The 16,077-nt window shown below is 33.3% G+C and overlaps 1 protein-coding gene across 1 annotated transcript; it reads left to right on the top strand.

Moving 5' to 3' along the window:
* Window positions 1–11,286: 11,286 nt before the first annotated feature.
* LOC116033341 (receptor like protein 21-like) lies at window positions 11,287–15,627 on the top strand. The gene is made up of 3 exons (XM_031276092.1): window positions 11,287–11,791; window positions 11,904–12,053; window positions 13,344–15,627. Exons 1-3 carry the CDS (start codon window positions 11,287–11,289, stop codon window positions 15,521–15,523), a joined length of 2,835 nt encoding a protein of 944 aa, XP_031131952.1. The 3' UTR covers window positions 15,524–15,627.
* The last annotated feature ends 450 nt before the right edge of the window (window positions 15,628–16,077 follow it).

Raw genomic sequence — 16,077 nt, 5'->3', positions numbered from 1 at the left:
TTTAACGAGATGTCCACAATCTTATATGCACGGAGACTTTTTCAGCAATTCCTGGTAGATGCGTACACAATGGTTGAGTCCAGCAGGCTTATGTATATTAGAAATAATCAAAAGTCCTTGAGGTGTGAAGCATACAAAGGCCTTTCAGATGCGTTGACCAGAGGAGAAGTTGACACTAGCAAACAAGGTAAAAGAATAATATTGCCATCCAGTTTCACTTGTGGTGCTAGATATATGATCCAAAACTATCAGGATGCTATGGCCATTTGTCGACATAAGGGTTATCCAAATTTATTTATCACATTTACATGCAACCCGAAGTGGCCAGAGATTCAAAGATACATGAAAAAATGCAATCTCAACGCAGAAGATAGGCCAGACATTGTATGTAGGGTGTTTAAGATGAAGCTGGACTGCTTAGTCAAAGAAATACGGTCGGGCACACTATTCGGTAACGTTACTGCAGGTATTTGCTGTTTAATTTTTCAAATATTAGGAATCAAGTTGATTAACTTATTACTGTTATATTAACAATTGGCTAACCTAACACTTAAAACACTCTCCCATTACAGTTGTATATACCATTGAATTCCAGAAGCGCAGTTTACCACATGCTCACATTATAGTCTTCCTGGAAAGATTGTCAGAACCATTTACTGCTGAATCAATGGACAAATTCATTTCAGCTGAAATTCCTGACAAAGAGGTAGACATGGAATACTACAAAGCTATTGAAGAGTTTATGATTCATGGACCGTGTGGATTACATAGACCAAAATCTCCATGCATGGTAAATAATAAGTGTTCAAAGCACTTCCCAAAGAAATTTGTTAATGTATCAAGTTGGGATGATGATGGGTATCCGATATACAAGCGAAGTGAAAGTTCTAGAATTGTGGAGAAGAATGGTGTGCAGCTGGATAGTAGATATGTGGTACCGCATAATAGATATTTGCTTCTCAAGTATAAGGCACACATCAACGTGGAGTGGTGCAATCAATCTAGGGCGATCAAATATCTTTTTAAGTACGTGAGCAAAGGCAACGATAGGGTCACTGCAGAATTCTACAAAAGCACAAGTGATGAGCAACAAAATGACATTGTTGATGAAATAGCAATGTATTACGATTGCAGGTACGTCTCTGCGTGCGAGGCAACTTGGCGTCTTTTAAGCTACGATGTCCAATTCAGGTACCCGCCAGTTGAAAGACTAAGCTTCCATCTACCTGAATGCCAATCGGTTGTTTTTGAGGATGATGATCGTATAGATAATGTCTTGAATCGACCTACGGTCAATCAAAGTATGTTCACCGCTTGGTTCGAGGCTAACAAGAAATTTGATTCAGCGAAGCAGCTGCCATACATTGACATGCCAACAAAGTTTGTTTGGAAGAAGGATATCAGAGAGTGGCATCCCAGGCAAAGGGGGTTCTCAATTGGAAGAATTTTTTATGTACCTCCAGGAAGTGGTGAAATATACTACTTGAGATGTCTTCTAAATGTAGTTCGAGGACCGACTAATTGGGAGAACATCAAGTCATATAAGGGTGTCATATACCCCACATTTCGAGATGCGTGTTACGCTAGAGGTTTGTTAGACGATGATAAAGAATACATTGACGCCATTGTCGAAGCAAGCCATTGGTCTACTGCCTACTCGATGAGGAAATTATTTGTCATATTACTTACTTCCAACTTGGTCAACCGGCCAGAAAACGTGTGGGATGTAGTGTGGCAACATCTTGTAGAAGATGTACAATTTAACAAGCGCAAAGTGTTGCAACAAGAAGGTAAATTAGAATTCGTTTGGTATAATATCCCTTTCGTATATTATTTAATCATAATATGTTTAATTAACATTGTCTTTCACAATTTTTAGATTTGTGTTTGTCTGATGACGAGAAGAAGAATTTGGCCTTGATTGAAATAGAGCGTTTGTTACAGTCGTACAACAAGTCATTGAAAGATTACCCTCACATGCCAATTCCAAACTACGATGATGCTGTGCGGTGTGAAAATCGATTGTTGTGGGATGAGCTTGATTACGACCGTGAGGCATTGTTAAAGGAGAGTCAAATAATGGAGAGCAAATTGCCGGAAGAGCAAAAGCTTGTGTACGAAACTGTAGTGAACGACGTAGACCAACAGAAGGGGGGTTTGTACTTTGTCTACGGCTACGGTGGAACTGGGAGGACATTTGTATGGAGAGCGTTATCTGCCAAAATTCGGTCGAGAGGTGATATTGTCATCAACGTTGCTTCCAGTGGAATTGCATCTCTATTGCTTCCAGGTGGGCGAACAGCACACTCGAGGTTTGCAATACCAATTGCAGTCACAAAGGATTCGACATGCAACATCACACAAGGTAGTAACTTAGCAGAACTCGTTATACAGTGCAAACTAATAATATGGGATGAAGCACCCATGATGCACAAGCATTGCTTCGAGGCATTAGATAGGACATTGCGTGATCTACTGCGGTTCACTGATAGTAATGCTGGGAACTGGACGTTTGGAGGCAAAACAGTAGTACTTGGTGGTGACTTCAGACAAATTCTGCCAGTGATCCCTAAAGGTACACGCCAAGACATCGTTTCAGCTTCAATAAACTCTTCATACCTTTGGGAATCATGTCAAGTGCTAAGGTTAACAAAGAATCTTAGACTTTCAAACAAAGAATCAACAGTTGATCTCAAAACAGTTCAAGAATTTGCATCCTGGCTAGCTGCTATAGGAGATGGCACAATGGGAGGACCTAATGATGGGTATTCGAACGTTCTCATCCCTGATGAAATGTTGTTGCCAGCTAATGGTAATGACATAGCCACAATTGTTGAGAGTACATTTCCATTGTTCAAGGAAGGCGGTTGCCAACTACAATACATATCAAATAGGGCAATTTTGGCACCCACACTAGACGTTGTCAATGCAATAAATGAGTATATGACTGATTTGCATGTGGCGGAGAGCAAGACATATCTAAGTTGCGATACTGTGTGTAAATCTGATGCTGGCAATGGTATCCTCGCTGATATGCACACTCCTGAGTTCCTCAATGGCTTGAAAGCGTCTGGCATACCTAACCATTCTTTAACTTTAAAGGTTGGATCTCCGATAATGTTGTTGAGAAACATAGATCACTCAATGGGTCTATGTAATGGTACAAGACTTATCATCACCAGATTATCTGATCATGTTGTGGAGGCAAAGATTGTTTCAGGGAATAATGCAGGTCAAATTGTCTTGATACCAAGGATGTCAATGACCCCAACTGATACAAGATTACCTTTTAAATTTCAAAGAAGACAATTCCCGTTGATGCTATCATACGCAATGACTATCAACAAAAGTCAAGGACAAACACTGACACACGTGGGCTTACTATTAAGGAAACCGGTCTTTGTTCATGGTCAACTATACGTGGCAGCTTCAAGGATTAGCAACCCGAAAGGTCTACGTTTGTTGATAGCAAATGAAGATACTGACAGTAGTAATTATACTACAAATGTTGTGTACCATGAAGTTTTTAATAATTTGTAATCTTAAATATTCTATTGTTTTAAATAAAGTAAGTTGTTAACGTTGCTTAAATATTAGCTTTAATCTCATCCGTGCACCGCACGGGTATAATACTAGTAGTAATATAATAACAATAAGATTGAATTACTACAAGATCACTATTATATATATTAGTGGTAAGGATAGGATGTATCTAAATAAATAATATACTCCGTGTATGCTAACAATAATACTAATGCATAATATATTAATATGTATTATTAGTGAGCATATATAATGCAATGGAGTAGCTTAAGAGCAACCACATCATCAGTGGTTATTTTACAGTTTTTTAGGGAATAAAAGCCACATGAAGGGAAGAGAAGATAGACTATAAGAGAGAGAGGATTGGGGTGTTCCTGCAAGAATGGGGTTATTTAAGTTTCCAAGAAAAAAGAAATTTAATGATTGGTCACACTACTTTATTTATTTATTTTTTAAAATTATATTTGTTTTATTTATTTTTTCCTCTCATCCCATTTTCTCTTTCCTAATCACACTTACAATAATTCTTAAAATACTGTTAAATAACTCTATTGATAAGGATGTTCTAAGTGGCAAGTGAACTTTCTTTGTGGGAAGGATTTTGAGAGAACCAGTGTTAAAGCATAGTATTCTAATTGGTTTGATAGATAATCCAAGTACTATTTATAACCCTTTGGGAGTTTTAAATGTTTTAGCTTTTTAAACCCCAATTTATCCTTTATGAATTGAGCATATTAATTTTATAAAACAAAATTAATTCAATATTAGAAAACAAGTTGCCACGCATATGTAAGTTAAAAAAAAAAAAAAAAAAAAACATTACATAAGACAATTCGTTGTGATTATTTGGATTCACGTTCAAGCTAGCAATGAGATATATTAAAAATGTATTTAATAAGAATATAAATTATATTATTATGATAAAGTTAGGTGGTTTGCACCCCTAGCAAGTTAATTTCAACGCATGTTTGGTTGGATATTTTAAGCATCGTAAATGACATAGCTATTTCCCTTTGCCCCAATTCATGAACTTTATGAATTCCTAAAATCTGGACCCCTCTGGTCTTTGTTTTCCTTTCCTCGGTCGAATTTTCCTTGATAATTTGCGCCGAAAAACACGTTCTCATGAAAAGTCACAATTCCCGCATTGTTATTATCCATAAAATTCCAAATCAAATATGTACCGCTGTAGACTGTAGTCACTAGTCAGTAGCTAAGTCGTTAGACTTGCCAATTGGAATATGCGTAAACTTCAACCATCCAACATTTCTTAGTCACCTTTTTCTTTTACATTTTAATAACTCAAGTTCTCACTATTTCCTGAATCCCTCTAAATCTTTTTAAATTTATCAAATTATATCATGAATCTCATAATCTCATCCAGATTCAATTTAATTTAATTTTTCAAAGCAAGTTTTAAGTTATACTTCGCATCCACTAAACTAATATTTTTGGTCCCTTTTATAAAAAGAAAAAAAAAATTCGAGTTATGTGATAATCTCTAGTAATGCCAATGTTCTAGGTTTATAGTCAAAATAGCAACATGAAATATTGAAACATTTTCAATATTATTTAAGAGTGACAATAACTTGTGTGAGATTGGATCCTTGTCCATGAGACGAATCGGATCAATATGAAATTAATATTAAATTAAGAATAAAATATTTATTACTTATATGAAAAAATATAATACTTTTGAGGAAGGTAACAACTTGTGTGATTCGTGAGACAGGTCGGGTTAAAGTGAAATGTAATAATTATGTTAGCAAATCTAATACTAAATCAAGAATAAAATGTTTTTTTTTTTACTTATATGAAAAAATATAATACGTTTGAAGAAAAATGTAATACTTTTACATTTTGATATAAAAGTATTACATTTTTCTTTACAAGTGCAACATTATTTATAAGGGAAAGTATAATACTACTTTTGATTAAAAAAAATGTAATATTTGTACATTAAAATATAAAAGCATTACATTTATTTTCAAAAATATTATATTTTTTCTTATAAGTAATAAATATTTTATTCCTAATTTAGTATTACATTTACTAATATAAGTATTACAATTACACGTTAACTAGACTCGATTTGACTCATATCACAAATAAAAATTTGTGAGACGATCTCACATAAATGTGACATGTAACCCATTAAATTACTTATGTAAAATTTCTTTTGTTAAATGGGACTTCAAGAAATTAAAGTGTTTGGACTAGTCAAATATGTCGATTGATTGACTTAGTCAAGTCTATTAGCATTAATCACACCCCACGGCATCGTTTAGTCCAACGTTGTGATTGTGACTCTTGTTAAGTTCAATGTTTTGGATGAGAATATTGAAATTTACAAGCAACACTTACCCAGTTACCTTTGACGACGCGGGGAGATTTCTTTCAGGATTTTATTTTGTTTTCTTTTTTCTCTCCTTTTTGTCTAATTGAGAAATTTCCTTGAAATGTTAAGAATCTAACATATAAATTTCAATTGTTATTTCTTTTGTTTGACTGTAATTAAAATAACATTAACAGGATGTTGGGTTGGATTGCAATTCCCTCATTTTCATGGAATTAGAATCCCATGTCCCACTTGTGATTTTAATTCCATGGATTTTAAGAATAAAAAAAAAAAGATACCTCTGAGACAAAATTACTCATATCTTTTTTAATCTAAAATTAATGTATGACCTTCTCTTTTAGCTAATATCGTGTATTATCTTCGACAACTATCAACAAGAAAGACGTTCCTAAGCAAGCAATAATCATTCTAGGTCAACTTTAATCAAGTATGTTTTCTCAAAACTCTAAAATATTTTTTACAATATGTCTAGTTCAAGAGATATGGTATATGAGTGGTATTTGAATTTAATATGTTATATTTTTTGTGTACTTGTCATTTAATAATACTAATAATAATAACAATGGGCATTTTAGACTTTATATTACTTATTCTTTTTCAATTCCCATGTATACCAAACATTGGAATTGAAATTCCTAGTAATTTTATTCCTTTAAACCAAACACTGAAATTTAAACTCCACTTTATTCCACGTTATTCTTTTCCCATGGAATTGCAATTCTTTTCCACTTAATTCCTTCCCTCCAACCAAACACCTTGTAATGTGCTATTATAATCCAAATATATTTGTGAATTTTCTTTGTATTATACTAGCATCTTAATAAAAATATAAACAATCTGAATATTAACTGTTTAAGCTTAACAATATTTTGAAGTTTGGATAAAAAAAAATTTTAAGGGTCATACTTGTATAAGATAGATCGCGACATCGCGTCAATATGAAAATATAAAAATTATATTGAAAAATGTAATACTAACTAGGAATAAAATGTTTGTTACTTATATGGAAGAATGTAATATTTTTTAGGACAAATTAAATGTGAAGTATTACTCTCTTGAATCTCTCCCTTATGAGTATTGTTGACAAGTTTTATCACTTATAAAGGCAAATGTAATAATCTCTCTATCTCATTTTATATGTCATATCTACTATTCATTGGTCAAACTAATTGTTTATTCTTTCCTTATTTCTTAGTATTTTTTTACTTATTTTGGAATTTAATTTTTGTGTTTAATAGCACTATAATGTAGTTTCTAAATATATTAATTTTGTATATTAATATTAACTTTATTATTATAAAAAATTAAATCAAAAAAACTTTAGTCAAGCATCGCTAACCGAATTAGACACATAAAATGAGAGTGAAGGAGTACTTTTAAATCAAAATATAAAAATATTACATTTTTTCATATAAGTAATAAACATTTTATTCTTAATTATTATTAAATTTTTTAATATAAGTATTGATCCGACCGGTCTCGCAAACAATGGTTGGTAAGACTGTCTCACACAAGTTTTTGTCATTTAAATTTGATGGAAACATAGAAGAGTCCAATATCCCGCCACTGCTTGTATAGCTAGCAAGCTTAGAACGAAGGAAGGACCACGCTCACTAGTAAAGTAAAACAATAATTTTAAAGTTGGAATGAATCAACTTACAAACTGTTTTAAACTATTGGAATGAATTTCCGCTACTTTCATTTGTCAACCTCAAAGAAAAATCAAAGAAAGAGAAACATGACAATTTTGTCGAATTTTCCAACTTTTAAAGGACAGTACAGAACGAAGCATTGAATCAAACACATGGAACTGATGGAAGGTACTATATATATAATTAAAATATTCGGTCTTGTAATAATTGTAGTTGTTATTATCTCTATAATTTCTATGGAGAATCCTTGTGTCTTTTGTTTGTGGATATTATTGTTAAGCTCTGTGCTAGTTGAGGTGCAGGGTGGTGATGGAAGTGTTGGGTGTGATGAAGAAGAAAGAATAAACTTATACATAACTTAACATGTTCATACAAAAAATTCATGTTAATGCACAGAATTCATGTTCATTATATCGTGTTTATGTGTATGTGCATTATGAATATGAATTCTGTGCATTATGACCATGAATTCTGTATTTTATGAAATCAAATTTTGTGTATTGAACCATGGTCCACGATATAAAGATTGTAAATAACCTTGTTTAGTTCAAGTTATATCATAACGCTTGATAATGTAACATTATCGTCACATAGAAATTAAAAGTGAGGTAACCGTGAAGTGAAGTTAATGTGATTTTGCTTAACTTGAAATAAAAAGTTATAGACTAAAAATACATGTAATATGAGCAATGTTAGATACCCTTACATAAGCCATTGTCTACTAATCATCCATGGCGTGTCATAATTTTATTGAATTTTATATTTAATTGGATTGTTAAATATATATATTTTATTAACTCAGGGTGAATTGAAGTTGGTCAATTCACAAGTAATTCATAGAAATAAAGATTTTTTTCTTTTAGAACTTTTTCTAACCAACACCATTGGTGCTGTGAAAATAAAGTGATAAATATAAGGGTGAATAACATTTTTCATGTAATATTACTCTTTCCAAAATAAAATTGTTTGAAGTAATCAAACAAGTTGATAGATTAGGCTTTACTTTCAACGATGAAATTGTTTGATGAGCAACTAGCTAGTCAAACATGTTTGGTCGTGTGTTTTAATTAGGATTGAGTGTTTGAGTTGGGTTTGATTCAATAATGCTTCGGCATGTCCTTTCAAGTTGGAAAAAATTGTCTCTTTTCTTTCTTTGTGTTTTTCTTAGAAGCTCACTAATGAAAGGAACGGAAATTTTTAGATGTCGTGAATTCATCTACATTTTTAATTTATTAATCAAATCAATGAAATTTAGGAGTACGGATCGGTAAGGTCCGCTCCAATCGGCCAAATTCGTTAAATAACAATATCCATAAACAAAGCTTAACAATATCCATAAACAAAACATACAAGGATTCGCCATACGAATAAAAGAAATAATAACTCCAATCACTAACATTTTAACTTAAAAGCATTACATTTTTTTTTATCAAACTTATCACATTTTTTCTCATAATATTAGTCTTCTTAACTTCTAAGTGTTAAGTCATTTTTCTTTTTTGGTCCTAAATTTATATGTCATTCTATTTTTATTTTTATTTTTTTCAAAACATCCCTTTTGGTTCTAACATTTTTGTGGCATGACCATTTTTTGTCATTCGTCAACAAATATGTTTAAGTGACATTACAAATGACGTTATTAATCTCAAAATCTTTCTTTTTTTTTTTTCTTGGTAATAGAACAACAAGTTTCGTATAACTATTATTTTGACGTTATGCACTAAACTTAAAGTTTGACAGAAGTCTCAAAACTATTGTTCTCATATAAAAGTTAGAAAAAATTAAAATTATCATGTACTCGTTTCTCTTTCTTTGATTTTTCTTTGAGGTTGACAAATGAAAGTATAGTTCTCTTTCTTTGATTTTTCTTTGAGGTTGACAAATGAAAGTAACGGAAATTCATTCCAATAGTTTAAAACAGTTTGTAAGTTGATTCCAACTTTAAAATTGTTTTACTTTATTAGTGGGAGTGACACTTCTAAGTTATAACTGAATAGATCAAAAGCCCTTGTATTTAAGGTTATTTAATTTAAATAATTTTGTTGAAGGATGTCTAAAAATGGTCATGCTATAATAATATTAAAATAAAAAAAGAAATCTTTTGGAAAAAAATAGAATTAAGTCTTATAGAAAATATATTGTAAATTTCATTATTTTGTACAAAAAATTATGTAGTAATAACACTTAACCATGTAAACATTGAACTTAACAAGAGTCACAATCATAATGTTGGACTAAACTATGATGTGGAGTGTGGATCAACAAATTAATTCGTCCGTCGTTGAAGATCATTAATATTATATTAGACTTGACTGAGTCAATCAATCGACATATTTGACTAGTTCCAACAGCTTAATTTCAGAAGTGTTATTTAACAAAAGAAAATTTACATAAGTAATACTCTCGACTAATTGAATTGAAATGTGGTGCTGATTGCTATGTAAGTATAATCAAAATAAATTCACACTTTCTCTACTAGTTATGATTTTTGTCGTGGTAAGCGTTTGATCCTAACAATTAGTAACTACTACACAAATATAAAAAATAAAATAAAATTGCGCACTCGCTACTAATTATAGATTTTTTATTAGATTACGAGATGTCTTAAGTAGGTTTTAACTATAGGAGACACCTTTAAGCTCGGTACTATACTCAAAATAATATCCGTACGCACCGAACCAGCCCAATTAAAAGACAAAGTGTTAAGCACTTAATTCTTACCGCTTATATTATAAATTTTAACATAGTGGTAATTAAGTGTTAAGTGCTTAATTCTTACTGTTTATAATTTATAACTTTTCTTTTCAAACAAACCAAAACTGAAACTAAGAAATATTTGTTTTGGAATATTGAATGTGATTTCAATTAGGACTTTAATTTAAATTATTGAAATTTCACTCCTTTTTTTTTCAATGTTAGACTAATTTAAATTTGATGCACACATAGAATAGTCCAATATCCCGCCACTGCTTGTAAATAAAAGAGCAAATGACTCAAATAGGAAGAAATGTGTAGGGATTGACAAAAATAGGAAGATTTTAAAATATAAATTTCTTAAAACAATGTTTGAAGCTTTTTTGTTTTTGTTTGTCTTGGAAAACATTTAGAGATGTGCCACCACTTGTGTCTCAAGCATTATACGTAAGATGCAAGTGACACTTGCGTCTAAAGGGCGTCTACGTCGGAATAATGAAACGCATGTAGCAACTGCGTTTCTCGTATTGCGCTCTAGATGTTTTTTGAAAGATAAAAAAAATTTAAAACATTTTTTAAGAGTATTGCGTCTCTAGATGTTTTTCGAAAGATAAAAAAATTTTAAACATTTTTTAAGAAACTCATTTGAGAGATGTGTTTCTAATAGTACATGTTTTAAAATCTTCATATTTTTGTCAATAAATATACATATTTTCCTATTTCAGTCATTTCTCCTAAATAAAATAGGTAGCAAGCTTAGAAGTACCACGCTCAGATCACTAGTAAAGTAAAACAATTTTAAAGTTGAATCTATCAGCTTACAAACTGTTTTAAACTATTGGAATGAATTTCCGCTACTTTCACTTGTCACCCTCAAAGAAAAATCAAAGAAGGAGAAACATGAAATTTGTGTGAATTTTCCAACTTTTAAAGGACAGTACAGAAACGAAGCATTGAATCAAACACATGGAAGGTACTATATATATATATATATATATATATAATTAAAATATTGGGTCTTGTAATAATATAATTAGTATGGAGAATCGTTGTGTGTTTTGTTTGTGGATATTATTGTTAATAAGGTGTGTGGTAGTTGAGGTGCAGGGTGGTGATGGAAGTGTTGGGTGTGAGGTAGAAGAAAGAAGAGCACTTTTGATACTAAAAGAAGCCTTTAACGGAACCACTGCCCTTTCTTCTTGGGATAATGAAGAAATGAATTGCTGCAAGTGGGAAAGAGTCAACTGTGACCAATCCAATCATCATGTCATCCAACTCTCCCTTGCCGATATTAGGCAATCGAGTTCTGATGATTTTTTCCTAAATGCTTCGCTCTTTCTTTCATTCAGAGAACTACAGAATCTGAGCTTAGATTTAAACAGAATGCGAGGATTCCATGGAGTACTGAATTTAAGCAAGTTGCAGGTTTTGGATTTAAGTTTCAATTGGTTTGATGAAATTCCAAGTTTAGGTTTACTGCGCTCACTTAGGATCCTTCATATGGAACTAAACGGGAGGATCAATACTTGGTCTCACTTTGAAGGTGCGTCAAATATTATTATTATAATTCATTTTCATGCATGGATGGTCTGTCTAGCTATTGCATTGTAATTTATTGCATAACACAAAATTAATCCACCTATTTCTGTACGTAGAGTTAACAACTTTGAAACATCTGGAGCTGCTCAATTTTGCTTTTAATGGACTGAGCGGAAAAATTCCACAATCCCTTGGGTCCTTAACCTCTTTGAAGTTTTTGTCATTCGGCTACAATAATTATCTAAATGGCTCATTGACAGATGGAGGTAATTCATATCATTAATCGTATGTATATAACTTGTGGATTTCCTTTCTCATTGAATCCATCCCAACTAGGGATGACAATGTGCCCCGTCCCATTTGGGATCCCCGTCCCCGTCAGGGACAGGGACGGGGACAAGGAATTTGTAAAGTTTCTCGTCGCGGAAGGGGATATCCCTCCCCGCCTCAAAAACTTATATATATATATATATATATATATAGGTGCAGTTTACACCACTCAATGCTAAGAAATGTGTCACTCAATGTTAAAAAATGCACCACAATGAAAATGCATAAAAACACCTCATAACTCCCCTGTTTCTAATTGTGCATTTCTGAATATTGTGTGATGTATTTTTTCATACACAGTGATGTGTTTTTTGGTGATGTGTACCTAATATTGCATATTTGTATGGTGTATTTCTTAACATTGTGTGGTGTAAACTGCACCGACCGCACAGGAAGGCACGACCACATATATATATATATATATATATATATATATATATATATATATATATATATATATATATATATAATAATATATATATATGGTCATAATCAGGTGTGGTCGCCCCTTAACGTGCGGTCAGTGCGGCCTCACCATAGGTATACAAATATACACCACTCAATGTTAGAAAATGCATCATACAAATATGCAGCATTAGGTACGCATCACCAAAAAAACACACCACTAGGTATGCAAATATACACCACACAGTGTTAGCAAATGCATCATTAGGGGCAGGAGAGTTATGGTGCATTATTTTGGATGTGTGGTGTGTTTTATGGTGTTTTTGTGTATTTTTATTGTGGTGTGTTTTCTAACATTGAATGGTACATTTTCTAACATTGAGTGGTTCGTTTTCTAACATTGAGTGGTGCGAACAGTACCGATCGCACGGGAAGGCGCGACCACATTTGAACATATATATATAATTTTTTAAAATGAAAATTTTAATTTTTAAAATTTAAATTACATCAATTTTAAATGTTGACTAAGAATTGACCAGGGACAGGAATTCCCGTCCCCGCTTAATTCCCTACGGGGACATCTCCGTCCCCCTCCTAATTCCCCGCGGGGCCGGGGATGGGGTTATTTTCCATTCCTTGCTGGGGACGGGGACGGGCCCGCCCCATTGCCATCCCTAATCCCAACTTGAATAGTATTTTCGTTTCCCAAGTTCTAAACAATATATGTAAATAAAATAAGAATTTTGTGTGTGTGTGTTGAAGGGGTTAAAATTTTATTATTTTCAGTACTTTCTTATTAGCTCTAACTTGTAACTCTGCAGGCATCTGCAAGTTGAGGAACCTTCAAGAGTTGGATTTGGGATCCAATAGTTTTGAAGGAAGAATACCTTTATGTCTTGGCAATTTGACATCCCTTCGTGTCCTTAATCTTCAATCAAATTACTTGACTGGAACACTTCCTTCTGCCATATTTTCTACTTTGAATTTACTTGACTATCTCTCCCTTTCCTACAACTACTTTGAAGGTTCTTTCTCGTTCAGCTCATTGGGAAACAATTCCAAACTTGAGATCTTTCAACTTGAAAACCTTAAGAATACCATGGTTGTAAACACAGAAAACCCACCTTGGATGCCTCAATCTCATATCAAAATATTTCTTTTACCAAATTGTAAACTCAATGAACCTAGGGGGAATCTACCTAGTTTCCTGTTAAAGCAACGTGAGTTGAGAATTCTTGACCTTAGAAATACAGGGGTGAGAGAAATATTTCCAACCTGGTTGCTCATCAATAACACAAATATGGAATTTCTCAGCCTTGCACGCAATTCCCTAGCCGGACCTTTTACATACAACAACCATCAAACAAAGAATGAATATCTTCGGTGGTTAGATGTTTCTATGAATCAAATTCAAGGGGTAATTCCATACTCTATAGGTGTTTCATGTCCAAGTCTGAACTTTTTGAACATGTCTATGAATGCAATACAAGGTGGTATTCCTCCCTCTATAGGGGAATTGAAACAACTACAATTCTTAGACTTGTCAAACAATAAATTGTCAGGAGAACTGCCAGAAGAATTTGTCCAGGGATGTATCAGTTTGCAATTTTTGAAGTTAGAAAGCAACAATTTGCAAGGTCAAGTTCTTCCTACAAATTCAAACCTGAGTAGCCTTGAGTATTTGCGTTTGGAAAACAATCGCTTTTCTGGTGAGTTATCTCGTGGCCTACTAAATAGCATGTCTTTGAAATTGTTAGATTTGAGTAACAACTCAATCACAGGTGAAATTCCTTACTGGATTGGATACCTTTCACAACTGAGGTCAATAATTTTGCCTAATAATTATCTACAAGGTCCTATACCAATGAGTTTTTGCAAGGTGAAGAAACTGAGCATTTTAGACTTGTCAAAGAATAAACTTATTAAGACCATACCTGTTTGTTTGAATGTCTCATCACTTCGATACTTGCATTTGCATGGCAATGGATTTACTGGATATTTGCCAAAACTTTTGTCTGAAGCTTCCTCACTTGTGACACTAGACATGAGAGACAATAACTTATCTGGCAGACTTCCTAATTGGATAAGTTCACTCTCAAATTTAAGGTTTCTTCTCCTTGGAGGGAATCAATTCGAAGGTTCAATCCCTTCCCAACTCTGTGACCTTAGGAATGTTAGCTTGCTAGATCTTTCCTCAAATCATCTTTCTTCGATTTTGCCTTCTTGCCTGCATAAAGTACTGTTTGGGAGAAAAGGAACCTTTAAAGCCACGCTTGAGCCTAATGTGTACGGATGGGGCACTTATTTGGATTTGAAAACACACTCATATGAAAGCCAACTTCAAATAGACCTATTTTTGGAGAACAATTATATTGCTTCAGATGAGGAAGAAGAAGTGGAATTTGTAACAAAAAGTAGGTCTGAATCATACAAAGGAAACATATTGAAGTACATGTCTGGACTTGATCTTTCCTTCAACAATTTTACAGGTCCAATTCCTCAAGAGATTGGGTTACTGAGTGATATCCACTCTTTGAACTTATCACACAATCAGTTCACAGGCTCTATCCCAACTACATTCTCCAACTTAAAGCAGATAGAATGTTTGGACCTGTCTCACAATAGATTGAATGGCCAAATACCTCAAGACTTGATAGAATTGAACTTTCTATCAAAATTTTCTGTGGCATTCAACAATTTATCAGGGAGAATACCAGACAAGAAACAGTTCTTAACGTTCGACAACAGCAGTTATGAAGGTAATCCTTTACTTTGTGGACAACTGTTGGGAGAAAGCCGCAACAACAGCTCTAGCATTAAACCATCTTCACAGCCAATTATAGAGAATGATGATCCATTCAAAGAGACATTTTTGTGGAGTTTTATAGCATCATATAGTGTAGCATTTATAGCTTCTGTTGTTGTTTTCCTATGTTGTAGTGACTATTCAGAACGGATACTTGAATATGTTCGTGCAAAGTTTGTAGTTTTCTCTTTCTAATGCGTGTAAGTTAATAATATGTGATGTGGTAAACAATTTCCTATTCAGTCCATTAAATTTATGTACTTTTACAATAAAGATAGAGTAAATCACCTATTTGGTCACTCAATTATTTTCAAACTGTCAATGTAGTTCCTTAACTCCGTATTCATTAATTTGGTCCCTAAAATTAATTATTTTTTGTCACATAACACCATCCGGCCGTTTTCCGGCATGTACTCCGATTAAGCATGGGTAATTTGGTCATTTGTGCTCTTCAGCCCTCCCCTCTCTTCATTTCGTACTCAAGATCCGCCGCCGCACGTAAATTCCCATCTGAACCGATTTACAAGTTAACAAGGAACAAACGGAACAAATCTCTTAACTCCGATCTCCATTAACAAAGAAAAAACGCCCAATCTTCGCCGCCGTTGCCACCGCCCGTTTCTGATGATCAGGCGGAGAAATGGTTTTCCGGCGAAGCAAGCTGCTGAATGACTCCATCTAGATTATCTCCATCAAGTGTACTCACTTTTGTGATCCAAAAAGGAACCCAAATGGCCTTTGCCCGCTAC

The sequence above is a fragment of the Ipomoea triloba genome, chromosome 10 (genome assembly GCF_003576645.1).
Source record: "Ipomoea triloba cultivar NCNSP0323 chromosome 10, ASM357664v1".
Classification (NCBI taxonomy): Eukaryota; Viridiplantae; Streptophyta; class Magnoliopsida; order Solanales; family Convolvulaceae; genus Ipomoea; species Ipomoea triloba.
Note: the sequence above shows the minus strand (reverse complement) of the source record. Positions and strands in the feature narration are given on the sequence as shown.